General features: G+C 45.9%; 1 protein-coding gene across 1 annotated transcript in view; it reads right to left on the bottom strand.

Moving 5' to 3' along the window:
- ABL1 (ABL proto-oncogene 1, non-receptor tyrosine kinase) overlaps window positions 1-17,839 on the bottom strand; it is a 179,934-nt gene extending 162,095 nt beyond the window's left edge. Inside the window, exons 1-2 of the mRNA XM_084820822.1 lie at window positions 17,649-17,839; window positions 15,573-16,922 (exon numbers count right to left, since the gene is read on the bottom strand). Of these exons, the coding sequence (XP_084676948.1) occupies window positions 15,573-15,708 (136 nt within the window). The 5' untranslated portion in view covers window positions 15,709-16,922; window positions 17,649-17,839. The remainder of the gene's footprint in view (window positions 1-15,572; window positions 16,923-17,648) is intronic.
- Window positions 17,840-18,796: the final 957 nt, after the last annotated feature.

Raw genomic sequence — 18,796 nt, 5'->3', positions numbered from 1 at the left:
GTAAAGCCACATGCAATACGGGAAACCCCACTTCTCCTCTCGGGAATGTACAGAGGGTAAGGTAGTTTCTCATCTAACTATGCTAGACCCCTCCCCGCTTCAAGAGCTGGGAATGAGAGAGGGGTTTTGCACATCTCTCTGAGCAGAAGGACCATGAAGGAGAGAGACAAGGCCTCCAAAGATGCACTGAGAATACCATATTAAGGGTAATATGAATGCATTTCAAGTCCTAACACTCTTCTTCAGGGGTAGCTGCAAAACAAGGATAAGAAAGCAGAAGAAGGGGTTGGACTCGATGGTCTTATGGGCCCAACCCTACTATTCTATGATGAGGGGTTGCTCATGATCACCTTTTCATTGAAAGGTGGTTTGAAAATAGTTTGATCATTATCATTAGCATCATGTGGGGGATTCACACTCATGCCAGTCTTCAGGACACGCTTGATCTCTTAACCATGGTTTGGAAGAGATCAGTCAACACTCTGCTTACACTGGGACTCTGAGCCAATTCCTATACGGGGCTGTATTCCTGGGTAATACCCAGTAAGACCCCAGGCGCTGCAACCAGGCTGCATCATCAGAATATGGGGGAGTCACAACCACACATCTTCCACAGGGAAGTCCCCTGAAGAGACTAAACCCATTCTCAGGTGTATTGCTAATGGACTGCTCTGCATCTCTTTATATTCATATGTCTCAATTATGACCCCATCTAGATATTCACAGCTCAGCAGATTCTGGGAGTTGCAGCACGAATCCCGTAAGTAAAGTATGATCCGGCATGTTATTTTCATAAAAGCCATCTCTTATTTCTGTCCTTTGCAGCACTTATATCTATTCTTATACTATCATCTTGTATTTCACGTAAGCTGGAGAAATGGCTACTTGATTAGCTCCAGCTCTTTTGTTTATATGTGTTACTAATGAACTCTGGATTACTCCACTTTGTACCACATACTACAAGCCTCTTAGGACAATGAGTTCACTCCTTTCAGTCGAGATAGACATGGATTCCACAGACTATAGAGCAGGAACCTTGAACTCCGCCTTCAGCTACAACAAACATACGAACTCAGCACTTCTCAGAAGCAGCAGCAAAAAGGAGATCTGTTCCCCCACATTCTGTGCTGGCCAGAAATTAAACTAAAGCCAGGTGAAAATTAATGCCTGTATAGGCAGCTATTTTATTTCTTTGTTTTTAGAAATGATAATGTATTTTGTAACTTTATACCCTTGCTAAAAATAAAGCAGATGCTTTCCCTCCCAGTGGCTCTGTTGGTGAGGAGAACCTAGCATTCAGGCTGCAAATTGTTATTCCTGGCTGAATCCAATTTTCTCCTCCAGTGTTGTGTCTGTCCAACACTTGGGGGCATCTACTGGTTGGTGAGCAGGATGCAATCCATGAAAAAGTAGAGATGCCTGTTGCTGGGAAATTTGCCCCTTTGGGGGCTTGCCGGACTCCCACGGAGCACCTGACTCGGCTTGCTTTTGCAAGCCAAACCATGTGGTTTCCCTGAGTTCCGGGAACTTTTAATTCATTTTTTTGTCTCAGCCATAATTTGCTCAAATAGAGATGTCTGAAAGTTATGGCCGCAAATTTGCATGATTTGTGCAAATTATGGCTGTGGATTGTGCAAAGTTGCATGATGTGCACAAATCATAGCTGTGATTTGCGCAAATTATGCACATTTGTTCAATTTGCAGCTGTAATTTGCGCAAATCTTTTATGCAAAAAATACTCATTTATGGAAATTCCGCCAGCCGGCCTGACTCATTGCACACTAAGTCAAGCCAGCTGGCGGAAGATGAAGTGGAGTCCGGGGGTCTGAGCCAACGAAAGCTTGTCTTTTCCATCCCCCGACCAAATTCCTCTGACATCCCTAGATGAAAGATGCAACTCCCTTTTCCAGCACACAACACACACCAATTTACATATATGCTTGGATAATGTGGGATGTTGTTTTAAGGTTACTCATAAGCAAGGATTCCTCTTTCCAGAGCAGTGCCCTGCCATCTCAGAAGTCCCTTTTAATGTTTTGTTTCTTTGAAAGACATCTCTCATTTGTTATTTTTTTAAAAAGTGGGGTGAACACACTTTTCCCTGAAAGCAAGGTTACCTTTTACTCCCAAGAGCCGTAGCTCAGTGGTGGACAACATACTTTGCATGTAGATAGGTCCCACCTTGAATCCCCAGCATCTCCAGTTAGGGCTGAGAAATACCCGTCTGAAATCCTGGAGAGCCACTGCCAGTCAGTGTAGAACTGGGGTTAACAACATGGTGTCCATGGACACCAATGTGCCCACGGACACCTGTCTTGGTTTCCGCCCATGTTTCTGCCCCTCCTGATTTTGATTTTGTTTCTTAAGGTTTTGATTTTTTTTTTTTTTTAACTGGGAGGCTGGCATGCTGCGAAGCAAAGCACTGTCCTCCTGCACCATCTTTATTGGAGTCCAAAACAGTGGTTTTGTGTTTTAGAGGTCACCCCCGCCCCTCTGCCTTGTGCTTAGGTTTGTGGGCAAGTAACTTTTCTTTTAGTCTCACCAGTTTGCCTTCTTGGAAATGAGTGTTCTGTGACCAGTCACACCCACCATGGCAGCCATTTTACAAACAGGCAAGGTGCCCCTGTGGCAGCCATTTTGTGAGAGCACCCACAAACCCTCAAAATTCCAAATGTGCCCACTGACCCAAAAAGGTCGGTGACTTGTCGTGTAGACAATACGGAGCTAGATGGACCAATGGTCTGCCTCTGTATAAAGCAACTTCCTTTGTTTCCATGGTTCCCTTTTTACTGGCACAGGGTCTGCACTAGCTACCTAGACAATGTACACACACAGACTACTCTTCATAACGTGATAATTAACCAAGCCTCCTTGAAGCTGTACAGAGGGCAACCTCTTCAACAGTGAGAGCCACTCAAATATCACGAGCCGTTATGAGAAAGACTTCTATCAGATTTCTGTGGAGCCAAAAAGCATGCTGGGAGGTCACGCCATTCAGGCTTTCTACCATACCTCACTAGGCTGTTGTGAACACTATGTTGTAATATACATCAAGCCTATGGGAGAAGGCAGAAAAGAAACAAATATATTGGGCTTGGGTTGGGGAACAGATGTGCCTTGCACAATTGGTTTGCAAGTAATTAAAGTAACTGGTATGTCAAGTCTATGGGTTGGATCCAGGATCTGCCTTCCGTGACTGTGAGAGGAAGAGAACTACCACAAGAGGCAAGGTTCTGTTCATGGCAGATTCCTCTGCCCAATTTGTAATCCCCTCACTCTCCCACACAACAGATCACCCCATTCAGCAGGAACTCCTGACTCTCTGCATAGCATTTCCAGGGCGCTGGATGGACTGCCGTGGAAAAGAGCGGGTGCGGAAGCCCACTTCCTAAAGCCCTCCAGCCGAGTAGTGATGCAACAGGGACCTGCACAATCCACAAACTCTTTTATTCAGTTAAGAGCACCTCTTCACACCTGAGGTGACTACAAAGGCTGGGAGTTGTCCTCTGGGCCTAATTAGCTTTTGTTAAGAGAGCTACTGAAAGCAAGGCAGTTGCCTTCCAACTTTTATATTAGTTTTAAGCATTCATATTTTATATTGATTTGTGCTGTACCTTGTGGTTTTAATTTTTGTGAACCACCCAGAGAGCTTCAGCTGTTGGGCAGTATAGAAATAAATAAATGCATAAATAAATAAAACAATGGGTGGGTTTCCTGCCATGTTCGGCAGGCTTCTTCTGGACTCCTCCCTTCAGGGAGGACCCTCCTAACCCAACTTCTGACATGCAGCCAATCTGGCGGGACATTTCCCACCTCCTCTCAGCTCCGCCCACTTAACTAGGCAGCAGGCTGTGGCATCTGTCAATTTTGGTGCTCCTTCCCCCTCTGACAGAGGCAGGTACCCACGGGGATAGGGGAAGACGGTCTCTGAGCCTGGCCCTCCTGCTCGATAAACCCCTGGGAAGGTTCTTCACTGACTCCTGGAGAATCTTGGGGAATTTCCTTCCCTGATCCCTGTCTCGGCTGGGCTTCTTCTAGCTCCGTCTCCAAATCAGAGTCAGAGACCAAACCAGGGAGCCTGGGCCCAATCCTGACACCTCCATCAGCACATCTGATCCAGTGAAAATCTGGATCCAACCCCATGATAAGCAATGACAAGCAATTGTTAAGCTTTTTCCATAATATTCTTGTTCTTTTAAAAAACAGCAAAATATGCTATGGTGGTGGGATTATGACTGGGAAGGCCAATGTTCAAATCCCTCAAATGGAGCTCACTCAATGATCATAAGCCAGTCACACACACACACTCTCTTTCTCTCTCTGCCTAACCTACCTCACAGGAGGGTTCTGAGATTAAAGGAGACACTACAGCTCTAAGCACCTTGGAAGAAGAGCAGGATAAAAAACGTAATAACAAATAATATCGAACTCATGTTTTTCCTCCAGAACGGACAGTAAGATTTTATCTTTTAAAATTCAGTCCCTGCCCTTTGTGAATTCAAAGTGTTCTTCTTCAATCATGAGGATTAGAAACCCTTTTTTTAACAAACCAACAAAAATAAGAAGAGCAGCAGCCCTCAGTGATGAGATTCTTAAAGCTTTTGCTAACAGCACACAGCAAACTGTGCAAAAGCCCTCAACAGCCTCAGGTGGTCTAAAGACCATTTGCACTCTTTTACACTGTGATTTAATAACAGTAGAGGGGTGGGAAAGAGGATAAGCATAGGACATACCAAGCTGCTTCATTTATATAGCAGTTAAAGCTTCCTTTATACAGAGGAAACTCACGCATGCATCCCCGCCTCCAGTTTTCTATTTAGGATAACATCTAAACAGCTTTGTTCTGTTACTGCAAAGATAAGCAATAGAGCCAAGAACCTCCCTCTGCTACCCCACTCTTCTTCTTTCAGTGTCTGAGGTGCACACAATTAGCAGTTGCCAAGAGAGTCACATAACTTTAATATGTGCCATTACTTACAGTTTAACCACATTGTTTGGAAGCTGTCAGGAACAACAAGGCAATTGAAATGAACCAATGCTCACTCTAGTTGCTTTCACCAAATGATAAAAGTAGGGCCCTACCATAATGGCATTATCTAGGGCACAGGTGTTCCACAGTCTTCAAGAAAGCATTTTAAACCTCATATATATACATACACACAAACATGCAACATCTGCTAATTAAAATCACACTGAAACATAAAATTCACAGTTCTTTCTTTAAAAGCAAATGTCAACTTTCAATTCACCTGAATTTCTTGAATCTAAGCAAAAAATTAAAATGTGGAGGAGAACACAATGGTTTTCAATATTTTCTCTCCCCTGCCCCCCATCCCCAATCAAGCATTAGAAGCCAATTACATTTGAAGCAAGATATAATTGGTTGGGATGCAAGATTGAATATTTGGTACAAAGGTACACAGACTAGAGGTGGGAAACCTCTTTCAGCCCAAGGGCGAGACTCAATTTCAAAGAAGTTCTGAAGGCCGCATTCCAGGGGTGGGTGAGGCCAAAGGCAAAGGAGGCAGAGCTGAAGACAACAGGGATGAGATCAAAAATACAAAAAATATCAGCATATGGTAGGTTAGAACTCCTCAGCCTTTTAGAATTTCGGCAGGGGGCGGGGAAGCTGCACAAAAGCCAGGAAATCACCAAATTATTGGTGACTGGGGGGAAAGGGGAGTGGCCATCTGGGAAACCCTGGGCTGGATTGGGACTGCAGAAGGGCCAGATTTGCTCTCCGTGCCTGAGGTTCCCCACCCTTGCCATAGGGTGACAGTTTCTTTCTCCTAGTTTACTTAGCTCACCCTGACTCTCCAGCAAGGATGCCCAGCAGCACCCAGACCGCCTCTCCAGAGATCTCAATGGTCCCACAACACGGTCAAAGCACACGTGATATAGTCATCTTGCTGAAGATGCAGGTCTGAATCTGATCAGTGCCTGGAAAAAAAGCCTATGGATTCTAACTTGAGTTCCACAATGGAAGAAAGGTGGGATATAAATCTTCTAAAAGCATCATCACCTTCTCCTCCTCCTCTGTGAATTGCAGAGAACTCCTGGAAGGTCTCTTATGTTGTGCTGAACTCTGCAGAAGGCAGAGGGTTCCCCTTCCTCTTGCATGGATTCTGCCTGTTTCAAAGCACAGGATGCTCACATACACACCCCTCTACAGAGTTCTCTGGGATGTGCTGAGGACTCGGGGGAGGTGAAACTTCTCCCTCATCCAAAGTTCAGCCTGACATAAGAGATTTACCCCAAGGTCTCTGCAATTCATGGAGAATTCAGTGGAGAGGATCAGCATGCTGCTGGGTGTTCTTTTTTAATCCTGCTTTTCCATTTAAAGAAATACTCAAAGGGGCTTACAGTCTGACCAGTGTATGAGAAACAACAATAAAAGGAGGAAGAGACAACAGATGAAACACTATGACTAACATGTCAGGGAGATTAAAATTAACAGTTTGGGAGGTCAAATGTTTGCTGGAAAAGAAATGTTCTTACACAATGGCAGAAGGTCTTCCAGGCTGAGGAGAAAAAATAGGCCTCCCTTAGCAGGGAGTTCCAAAGTTTAAGTGCAGCTATGGAGAAAGCCCTCTCATGTCCCAACCAAGCACAACTTTTTCTGTGTAGATTAGCAGCAACCAACAGAGAGCAATACAGTCTCAGTACTGTATTGAGAGCCAGTGTGGTGTACTAGTGCTGCACAGGGAGTCGGGAGATCCGGGTTCTAGTCCCCACTTGGCCATGGAAGCTCACTGGGTGGCTTTGGGCCAGACACAGACTCTCAGCCCAACCCACCTCACAGGGTTGTTGTGAGGATAAAATGGAGGAGGAGGAGGAGGATTATGTACGCTGCCTTGGGTTCCTTGAGGAGGAAAAAAAGGCGGGATAGAACTGTAATAAAATAAATAAATAAATACAGCACACTGTTTTATTTGTTTTAGATTTTAAATTGGTATTAGCTTGCTTAATGGTTTAATGTGTTTTTAGCTGTTTAAATTGTTTATGGTTTTATACTGTCAAAATCTATTTTATCTGTATGCCCCCCTGAGATCCTAATGACATAGGGCAGGATATAAATATTTTAAATAAATAAAAAAGAATAGCTTCTGGCATTAGCTGTGTCGATTCAGGGCACGCATCACTTCAAGAAGTTTCCTTCAGCAAGTAGTCATCTGTATGAGCCAACTTAGATAACAAAAGCTTTCTGGATTAGAGGTTCTACCTTCCTCATACAAGCGACTTCCAAAAATCAAAACCTGACTTATTTATTAATATTTACTTGTTACATTTATATCCCAGTTTTCCTCCAAGGAGCCCACAGCAGCATACATGAGCCCCTTCCTCTCCATTTTATCCTCATAACAGCTCTGTGAAGCAGGTTAACCTGAGAATCAGCGACTGGCCCAAAGTCACTCAGTGAGCTTCATGGCCGAGTTGCAACTAGAACCCAGGTCTACCCAGTCCTAGTCCAACACTCTAACCACTACACCACACTGGCTCTCACTGATGCTAGCTGCTGACCCTCATCAAGACAACTCCAGAAGCAAGTCAAGCCTCCTGAGAGATGCCCCGCACCACATCTGCAACCCAGATACAAGACACATGGAGGCAATGGCAGCTGTGGAAATGGGACATTTCCTTCCCTGATCCCTGTCTCGGCTGGGCTTCTTCTAGCTCCGTCTCCAAATCAGAGTCTACAGGAACTTTAGGGGGTAACTGGAGATTGGGTCTTTGGTCTACCCCACTTCCCTAATCCTTTTTCAAAGGGGCTCTCTGGTTGCTGACCTAGCTGCTAAGGAGGGCTTAGGAGACAAATTGGAATATATGCAATATTCTGAGGAGCGTGCATGTTTATCTGGTTTGCAATAACAAATGGTTAAGGAGGACAAATTGCATGTCGCTGTGCAGACACAAGCCTTATAAACAGCATGCAGTCTCTTTAAGAGAGTATTTGAAGTATAACTCTTTTCATCCACAGAGAGCGGGGAGATAGGAGAAGCAGTTAAACTCAACCAACCTTTATTTGTAAAGTAAGAAGAAAACAACTGATATGCCATTTGAGAGGAAGAAGACCTTTTCCACAATTCACAGATAGCGCCCGGGCACTTTAAAGTTTCATACAATTGTTCCCAGGATAAGATTCCAAAGGTCAAACTTTGACTATAAGGTTTTATTTACAGCACAAATTACTATAAAGCAAGGCAGAATGGGAAGACACCACACAATTTTAGCCATCGAGTAGCATTTGAGAGCCATTGTGTCCAGTCAGACACTTATAAAGGAAGACAGTTTTCCTCGTGTGGATAAGCAAGGCTGAGCTGTTGCTACTCCCTTAACAGATGTATTAGCCTTACTCTTCCATTTCAAGTTATAGTCCCCTTTTTCCTTTCAATTAAGGCACTCAGAGCTCTCACAAACATATGGAGTGGGGACATTACAGAAGCTAATGAGCTGGACCTTCCTGACCCAAGGTCATCACAGTGCAGGAAAAAATTAAGAAGTTCCCATCTGTCTATTCTTCTTAGACGATCAAGCTACATCTTTGATCAAGACGTTGAAGCTTGCTGAAAGATTGCTGAATGCAGTTTTTCTTTTCCAAAGTGTTCAAAGAACCCAATCGATTTCCAACTCTAAGGCAGAAAATGTAAAATTCAGTTCTCTGTTGACAGCAGCAATTCCCAAACCTTGTACCAGAATACATTAGTCTGCCCTGAGATGTTAAGCCACCATGTTAGAGGTATCCACAATTAGGAATATAGGAAGCTGCCTATACACTGACCACTGGTCCATCAAGCCCAGTACTGTCGACACTGATAGGCAGGGGCTGTGGAGGTTTTTGTTTTCCCCCAGCCCTACCTAGAGATTCCAGGGATTGAACTTGGGACCTCTGCATCCAAAGCACGTGTTCTGCTCCACCACGGACTTACATCCCTGCCCATCGGAACACAGATGTCCCATGTAACATTAATCCCTCTGCTCTCTGACAATACACGGCCACTGACATTGTTCTAAGGATACACCAGGATTCTCAGGGGCTATTGACACTATAGAAGACAGGCACAGGAGACTCTCAGAAGCATCACGGTTACCCAGAAAGCAATGCCCCATCCCTGTGTCCCAAATGAGCGACCAAAAAGAAGGCAGGATGAAGCATTTTTAGTAGACTATCCAACAGGACAAAGGAGAATACCTGCTTGTTCGTCCGGTCTGGTGTGGAAGAAGTGGTTACGTCAGAACTTAGAAAGACACTTTATACAGAGGCAGATGACTGGTCCATCTAACTCAGTACTGTCTGTATTGAATGGCAGCAGGGTTTAAACCAGGAGTCTTTCCCAGCCCTACCTAAAGATTTTATTATTATTATCATCATCATCATCAATGTTTCTATACCTCCCCATAGCCAAAGCTCTCCGCATGGTTTACAAAAATTAAAAACCATTACAAATGCATTATACAAAGTGTAAAACCATTTACATAAAAAACGTATAAAAAGACAGCGCACACAGCCAATATATATATATGTAAAAACAATTTTAAACAATCAACCATAAGACAAATCCAGGACGTGATTAAAAACTCATCATATGCTGCCAAATGCCTGAGCGAAGAGAAAGGTCTTATCCGGGCACCAAAAAGATAACAACATTGGCACCAATTTGGGGGCCACCACCGAGAAGGCCCTCTCCCCTGTTGCCATCTCCCAAGCCTCCCTCGGAGGAGGCTGCCAGAGGAGGGCCTTAAATGCCAAAACTGAGAGGTTGAACCTAGGGCCTTCGGCACATAAAAGATATGCTCTGCCACTGAGCCACAGACCATCCCAATGAAATGCTCTCATGATGCTACAACTTGGGGTCACCACCCTCCTGCCCATGTTTCCCAGCATATGGTTTACACAGGCACACTGCCTTTGATACTGGAAGTAGAGTACAGCCATCAGGACTAGTAGCTACTGATAGCCTTGACCTCTATGAATTGGTCTAACCCCCTTTTAAAGCCATCCAAATGGGTGGCCATCACTACATCTTGCGGTAGTGAGTTCCATAGTTTAACTCCGTGCTGTGTGAAGGACTTCCTTTTATCTGTCCTGAAACTCCCACCAATCAGCTTCATGGGATGACCCCGGGTTCTAGTATTATGAGAAAGGGAGAAAAATGTCTCCCTATCCACTTTTTCCATGCCATGTATAATTTTATACATCTCTATCTTGTCTCTCCTCACTCGCCTTTTTTCTAAGCTAAACAATCCCAGCTGTTTCACCTGGCACCTACATTGCTATCTTTTCGGTGACAGGTCAAGACCTTTCCTTTCACCCAGGCATTTTAGAGAGTTGGTTTTTAGATGCTAGGGCTATTCTTATATATCCTGTGCATTTGTTATTTGGTACTGTATTGTATTAGAATCACAGAATAGTAGGGTTGGAAGAGGCCTACAAGACCATCGAGTCCAACCCCTGCTCAATGCAGGAATCCAAGTCAGAGCATCCCTGACACATTATATTCCTTTTAACCATTTCTATTGTATTGTATTCTTTTAACTTCTTTGTAATCTGCCCAGAGAACATTTGTTATTGGGCAGAATAAAAATACAATAAATAAAACTCAGGACATACAAAAGAGAGGGCTTCTTCACAACACAGAATGTATAAAATTTGCTGCCACAAAATTTAATGATGGTCACTATCTGATTAATCTTTGAAAGGGGATTACTGGGTTGTTGTGAATGACACGGGAGTGAGCAAATATGCTGTCTCCCTCCACCCCCCTGGCATTGCTCCTGCTGCAAGGGGGAAGAGCGAAACAACCCAGGGATGTTCTGTCCCTGGATAGTTTAGTGTGATGGCTCATTCTGGGAGAGACAATCCAAAGTTGGAACCCATGTAGATTTGAACTCTGGATTGTCTCTCTCACAAGAACCCAGAATTCCCAGTTCAGAAATCACACTGAACAACTTTAATGCAAAGCAGACAGAAGCAGCAGAGTGCAACATTTTAAAAATCTCCCCCAACTCCTCAGATCAGGGCTACGTGTTTGGACAAGCAAAGACACACCAGCTAATCAGGCTGCATTACTCGCAAATGATGAGGGTTTACTTGCACCTCAAAGGGTGTTTTTGAAGGGCCCCATCAGAAGCAACCTAAATTTGCCAGCACACTTTATTTGAGAATCCCAATGGCCTGCTAGTTTAGACTTACAAGAAGCACTTACTTGTGGGGAATGCCGCACATGAGGAGCACAGTGTTTAGAATCCTTACCATGTGGTTTGCACTCTGTGAGGAGCTTTCAAACGACACTTCTGCCACATACAGCATCATTGCAATTCAAGGCCTCCCCATGGCCTGTACATGGGAAGAGTGATGTAGGCATTGGTCCTAAATCGCAGTAACAATGTTTTTATGCCATCTGCATTTTTAAGAGAAGATATTTCTCAGCCCTAACTGGAGATGCTGGGGATTCAGCCTGGGACCCATCTGTACGCAAAGCATGTGCTCTACCACTGAGCTACAGCCCTTGCGAGTAAAGGGTAACCTTGCTTTCAGGGAAAAGCGTGGTCACCCGACTTTAAAAAAAAGAACAAAGAGAAAAGAAGAGAAGAGAAGAGAAGAGAAGAGAAGAGAAAAGAAGAGCTGCAGTTACAAAACAATCATACTCTGTAAGGTAATGTGACTTGCTACATGAGTAATAAAGTTACTTTCCGCAGCTAAGGGTTCTGCACAATCACGAGCAATACCTGATTCAGGGCTGAACCAGACCTGATGTTAAATGCGAGCATTGAACTCTTTCCTCCCATGCTGAGGTCCTCAGGAAAATCCCTTCCTCTGAAGGTACTATTTGCATTGGAAGGACATTCCACCACCACCACTACCATGCACCTGGCCAAGGAAGCCTATATACAGCCCTCCCCATCTTGGTGCGCTCCAGATGTGTTGAACTACATCAACTGCCAGCAAGCATAGCCACAGAAGTACTCTACAATCCTATGCATGTTTACACAGAAGTAAATCCTAATAAATTCAATGGAGCTTCCCCCCAAGCAAGTGGCCCAAATGCTGCTCACTATTTGGCAGCCAGTAAGAACAGTTCTGTTTCAACAGGCTTACCTAGATATTGCTCTTAAGTAAGACACGCCTGCTGATAATTTTTATTTAATCATTTTGGGTTACTTACTGAGTTAGATTAAATTTTTCAATTATAAATTTTGGATTATTGTTTTATTGGTATGTTTAATTGTTCTTTAGCCACTTTGAATATTGTATAGAAGGGTAGGTACAAATACTCAAAAGTAAATAAATGTGTGCATAGGACTGAAGCCTGAGTTCTGAAGCGGGAAGTCCCTGGTTTAAATGCATGAACTTATTAACTAGCCTTAGGCAAGCTACTCTCTCTTAGGCCCTGCCCTTGCTTATCTACCTTGCAGGGTTGTTTTAAGGATTTCTGGGAATATATGAGAAGCATTTTGAACACTCTCAAGTGTCAGATAAATGGTAAGCGTTCTTATCATTAATCAAGAAAAGGATCAGCAAACACTGAGAATAACAGAATTCAAAATGAGCAGTGAATGAAAGAAAATCCACCTTCTATATACCTTTTACCACAGGAATGGCAAACATGCAGCCCTCCAAATACTGCAGGACTGCAGCTCCCATCAGTCCTCCCAACATAGCCAATGGTGAGGGATGGTGGGATTTGCAGTCCAACAACAACTGGAGAACCACATATTCCCTGTCTGTTTTTACAGACATAACCTCGTAAAGTTCATATAGGGATGATTTACAAATGATCAGTACAGCAGGGATAAACCTTTTCACCCCAAGGGTTGTGTTCTTTTGTGGGTAACCTTCCAGAGAGTGCATGTCAGCGTGCAAGGAAGGGAGCATTAACCCTTCCCTCCCCAGCTGTGACCCCTCCTCAGAATTGCCCCCCCCACACACACACACACACACTGCAATTAGGCTTGGAAAAAACGCTTCCTATTGGCTCCAATAAGAGGCTTTTTTCCTGCCTCGCTGCTGCAGCAGAGACAGAACAGGATTGGGGCTGCAAGCCAGTCATAGAAGCCAAATGGGCCTCATCCGGCTGGCTGGCTGATGGTTCCCCACCCCTGGATCAGACAAATGTCACCACTAAGACATATTTTCACCACCAAGACACACATTTAATAAGACTTTGGAAGCCACTCAGCCAAGTGTGCATCTTAAGTCCTAGGCACACATCCATAAGAAACAACCTTGGAAGAGATTCTGAGAATCGGACCAATATTTCTGAAATATGACTCTCACATTGCAAGGGACTGAAAAGCAGAGTCAAATTAAAAGGAATATGTACTTTCAGGTTTCCTACCAACTGTCACAGTCAGCCCCAGGGAGCATGAAAACACTAGCAGGATGAGGCTCCCACAGGAGAGAAAGGTCCCACAGCAAGGACTGAGTCAGATTTTAGTACCAGAGGCAAACACAAGGTCACTGCCAGGAAATAGGTTTGGAGAGTGGACTGGGCAAGCAAATGGGAAAAATGATCCAGACCAGAGTTAGAGAGAAGCCAAAGTCAAAAGTTCAGTCTGGTGCAAAGACTGCAGCGGGGAGGATGAGTTGGAGGGATGAGGGGAAAGGCAGAGTTGAACTGTAGGAGAGCAGGAAGAGGAACAAAAAGTCAAGTGTGAGTAAGGAAAACTGTTGCTCAGGCAAGTCAAGAATCAACCTGGAAGTATGTATGGTCAGTCAGGATCATGAAGGGCCAGCTTAGGGCATCTCACAAGGTACCACCTTGCAAGACCACTGTGGGTACCACCTTGCAAGAGCAAAGCAACTCTTAGATGCAGCACCCTATGCAGGAGAGTACAAGTCCCCCAGCTAACATACCCTGTAATCCCACTTGCCAGGAGGAATTAACATACCCAAAGGCAATGAAAACACCCACAGTCACACAACCGATACCATTCCATAGGCACAGAATAGACTGACTTCTGTCCGTAAGATACAGTTTGTATTTAGCGAGATGGAACAAGTAAGTGAGCCATGCCCTGTACACTTACAGAGAATTCCTGAGCCCTGTCTCCTAAGCCAATTTGGGGGGAATGCCTTGCCTATCCCCAACAGGCTAAGTTGTTCAGCATGACATTGAAATCCCCCGAACATCCAGACCCTGCACATACCTAGTACCTTTTCTTAGTGCTGTGCCTCTCGTCCATCCTTACCACCATCTTCAGGGGCAACAGTTGTGGCCAGGGGAAGAAGAAACAGAGATGGGAAGGTGCAGCATTCTAGAGTCTGACTACATTCCACGGATTCAAAGTGTCTAAACTTTTTCCGAGTGTCAGAAGGCATTCACTTAACTTTTGAAGAGTCAATGGCTTCTCACCCAAGCAAGGAATATTACATAGCAAATACTGCCTAGAGGCATTCCATGAACTTAACACTCATCACAACTTCATTCAGCTCACTTTTAAGTCTAATAAAGATCTTCTTAGAAATATTTTTAATCATTCAAACACACACACTTTTTTCTTTCAGAACATACTCAGGACCAGTGGTTGTCAAACATACCACAGAACCCCTACTGTGAGCAGGGATTCTCTGGTACATGCATATAGGTTCCCTGTTGACAGAAAGTTTGAAAAACACTGGTCTAAACATTTATTCTCTTCCATGGTGAAATACAGGCCTGATTCACACATAATGCTAAGCCATGATGTGGTTTGTTGAAATCTGGCTTGTTGTCATGTCTGAATCCATCCCTGAAAACAAACCATGGTTTGTTAACCAGTTACAACCACAAATAGAAGCCATGGTTTGCCGTTGGCTTACAAAGTCTGGCTTATTTAAACCACAGCTTGTCATGACATCTGAACCCAGAACCATTGCTTATCCCTGGCTTGTTTGCGCTGCTATCCATCCTGAACAGAGGCACCTGGCAAAAGCAGCCTAAAAACTAAACTACTCTGAAGGCAGGCAAAATGGGTGGGAGAGAGACAAACCAGAAATAGGGAAATGTTTTGTTTGCACTACAAGAGAATTCACGGCTAAAAGAACAAACCATGGTTAATATAAACCATGGCTTAGCATTATATGCAAATGCAGCCACAAAGATGAGTCACCTACACAGGGCTCTCAGCACTGGAGGAAGTACAGATATAATAACAAAGGAAGCATCTTTCTCAGCCCATGACACAGAGGCCTCATCCCAAAATACACACGAACCTCCACAAGGATCAGAATCCGAAATAAGCTGATTATTTAAACATATGTAACAGGGCTCGGGAAACAGTGGCCCTCTAGATGTAAATGGATACTACTTTCATCATTCCTCGCCACTGGCTTAGTGGGGCTGATGGGAATTGGGAGTCCAGCAACATCTGGAGGGCTACAGGTTCCCCAACACTGCTGTATAACATAAGGTAGACCCCTATGTTGTATTCAAAAACCAAGCCCGTTTATACAAACGTCTTGTTCTTCGAAGATGTCAAATGTTATGTGCTTCCATGAATAAGATTTTACGGTGTTTGCAAATACAAATTAAATTACTTAATACAAGCTAAGCAATTGCTCTTCTCAATTAGACACAAATGAAGTTTCTTACCATGTTCCAGAAAGACATTACAGTGGGGTCCCCCATGTCTGGATGTTTCCTTCTTCCCTGCTCCTTTGATAAAAGGCAGGGCAGGCAGACTTGGTCTCCTCTGGTCCCCAAGAACTTTTCCGGGCTGCTGACCCATAAAGTATCGAAAGTCAGTTTTTCCCAACACAAAAAGACACCAACCTTCCAGACTGGCAGAGAGCTTCACAGGAGGTGTGTTGATTGGATGGATGTTTGCAGACCAGAAATCACTCAAGGCACACGTTTCAAGTCAAGATTCACAGTGCTTCTTTAGCACTGTACTCACAACGTTCAGTGGGCAGAACACTGAATTAGATGTTCCACTTAGTGGTGCCGAAAGCCACCAAAACTTTTTAAAAAACCAAATGCTATTGTACCTTATTTTCCACTGCCTGTGCAGGTACTAGCTCATCTTACACAGAGAAGCAAAACTGCATAGGGGTCACGCAGGGCAAGGAAAGGTCCCGTCGCTGGAAGTCAGTATCAAAGTTCTTTTTTTCTTTTGCATAACATTCACTCATCACAGGCCAAAATGGCAAGCATTTGGCTTCAAGTATTATTCAAGTCTGAGACAAAGATGTGTGACACAGTCATTTCCCCCCCCAAATTACAGACAAGGCATGAACACTTCAAAACTTCTGAGGCTCCAGAACAGGATTTGATAGAAGGTGAAATATTTCAGTGGAATTCACGCTCTCACCCAAACTCTCTCTGTCCCATAGCAAATCTCCTATATCACTGCCACTTCTCTGATGTTCCAGTGAGAGCGAAAGGAGTAATTATGCAGGTGGGGGTCATTTTGAAGAACACACTAATGAGTCATCAGGAAAACCCAGCAAACTGTGATGGCAGTGACAACAGCGTGGGGCTTCAATGAATACACCCCTGACAGGCTCCTTACTGGTCACATGAAGATACGGATGTCACTTGACACCAGATGTTCAGAACTCCTGAACGGAGGTGGTTAGTCCAAATCAGCTCTCCAGGAGGAAGGTTTTTATACAGCAGGCAGAAGTGATCGAGGTGGGATGATCCAGCAGGCTGCATCCCAGTTCAGTGCTGGCAAAGTTGGGGGTGGGGGTGTTCCTTGAAGGCAGATGCTTTGGATCACTTGGGCAAAACTGAGGAAGGCACGAGGACACCTAAAATGCCTAACATTCCGGAGAGTCAAAAATATTTTTCTTAAGGACAGCGGTGCGCAATCAGCTCCGAAACTGCAGGAGCCGAGAACCCCAAACTCCCCAAATCTACAGCAATTTGGACCCCCTGAAGATGAACGTTAATAAGTACCACCGGGGAGTCAGAGAGGGTTACTTGCAGTTGCATTCAAGGCTGGGAGAAAAAGAGAAGGGAAGAAGAAAGTTAGAAAGAGAAACATAGACGTCTGGAAAACCCCTGGGCCAGAGAATGAGAACTATCAGCAAGGCGTGAATTCCCCCCACCCCTGCAGCAATGGAGATACAACAACAACAACAACAACAACAACACCTTGAAGAATATAGGCAGCATCCCTATAGAATGAGGAAAGCAGATGGAGCCAAAAATGCTTCTTTTTTGGAAGGCGGGGGGGGGGGGTGATTAAAGGTTCTTTGGGTGGAAATCAAAGCCTGACAAGAGGGAGGCAGAGCTCAAAGAAAGGCTGCACACCCTAAACTTTAAAAATAAAACCAAAGGAGAAGGGAAGATGGGAGAGAGCGGGCGGGGAGGGGGCATGAATTAAAGCTCCCTCGGGCTGGGTGTGGGGAAACCAAAAGTCTGCACGAAACAGGGCAGGGAAAAGAAACGCACTCGCGCCACCAGAGACTCTTTTTAAATGGTGATGAGGTGGGTGCAACTTTTTTTAGAGGGGGGGCGGAGGAACGGGGCCCGAGCCCGCGAGGCTGGGAGGGCGAGAGCTGGGGGGTGGGCGCCGTGCAGCCCCTCGGGGCAAGCTGCGTGGGGGGGGAGGGGCGGGGGTCCCCCCGCTGCCCTCCCGGGGGGGAGGGCCAGGCCCGAAGCGACGGCGACAGCCGCAGCCCGCCCGCCCGCCGGCCCCTCTCGCCGCGCCCCGGCGCTCACCGGCTCGCTGGCCGGCTCCCTGCCCGCGCGGCCCGCCGCTCCGCCTCCTCCTCTCCCCCAGCCGCCCTCTGCGCGGGGCGCGGCGCGGCGCGGGCGGCCTCGGCCAGGGAGGGCGGCGCGAGCCTCCCCTCAGCGCGGCGGCGGCGGCCGCCCGGCGGCCATGATGGGAAGGGAGCCGGCCTGCTCCTGCGGCCGCCTCCGGGGGCGAGGGGAGGGGCGCGCGGCCGGGCCGGGCCGGGCCGGGCCGGGCCGGGCGCCGCAGGGAGGCAGGGAGGCGGGGAGACCGGCCGACGGCTGCCTCGCCTCGCCTCGCCTCGCGGCCCGCGCGCGCGCTCCCCGATAATCGTCCCTGATGATAATGGGATGAGGGGAGACGGAGGGGCCCCGTCCTAATCATCACTAATAAGAAGAATAATGGGATGAGGGGAGACGGAGGGGCCCCGTCCTAATCATCACTAATAAGAAGAATAATGGGATGAGGGGAGACGGAGGGGCCCCGTCCTAATCATCACTAATAAGAAGAATAATGGGATGAGGGGAGACGGAGGGGCCCCGTCCTAATCATCACTAATAAGAAGAATAATGGGATGAGGGGAGACGGAGGGGCCCCGTCCTAATCATCACTAATAAGAAGAATAATGGGATGAGGGGAGACGGGGGAGACGGAGGGGCCCCGTCCTAATCATCACTAATAAGAAGAATAATGGGATGAGGGGAGACGGAGGGGCCCCGTCCTAATCATCACTAATAAGAAGAATAATGGGATGAGGGGAGACGGGGGAGACGGAGGGGCCCCGTCCTAATCATCACTAATAAGAAGAATAATGGGATGAGGGGAGACGGAGGGGCCCCGTCCTAATCATCACTAATAAGAAGAATAATGGGATGAGGGGAGACGGAGGGGCCCCGTCCTAATCATCACTAATAAGAAGAATAATGGGATGAGGGGAGACGGAGGGGCCCCGTCCTAATCATCACTAATAAGAAGAATAATGGGATGAGGGGAGACGGAGGGGCCCCGTCCTAATCATCACTAATAAGAAGAATAATGGGATGAGGGGAGACGGGGGAGACGGAGGGGCCCCGTCCTAATCATCACTAATAAGAAGAATAATGGGATGAGGGGAGACGGAGGGGCCCCGTCCTAA

This window comes from Heloderma suspectum, chromosome 14 (genome assembly GCF_057233095.1).
Source record: "Heloderma suspectum isolate Gila_16-S chromosome 14, 16-S_ref, whole genome shotgun sequence".
NCBI classification, from domain to species: domain Eukaryota; kingdom Metazoa; phylum Chordata; class Lepidosauria; order Squamata; family Helodermatidae; genus Heloderma; species Heloderma suspectum.
This window is presented reverse-complemented; position numbering and strand designations above follow the sequence as displayed.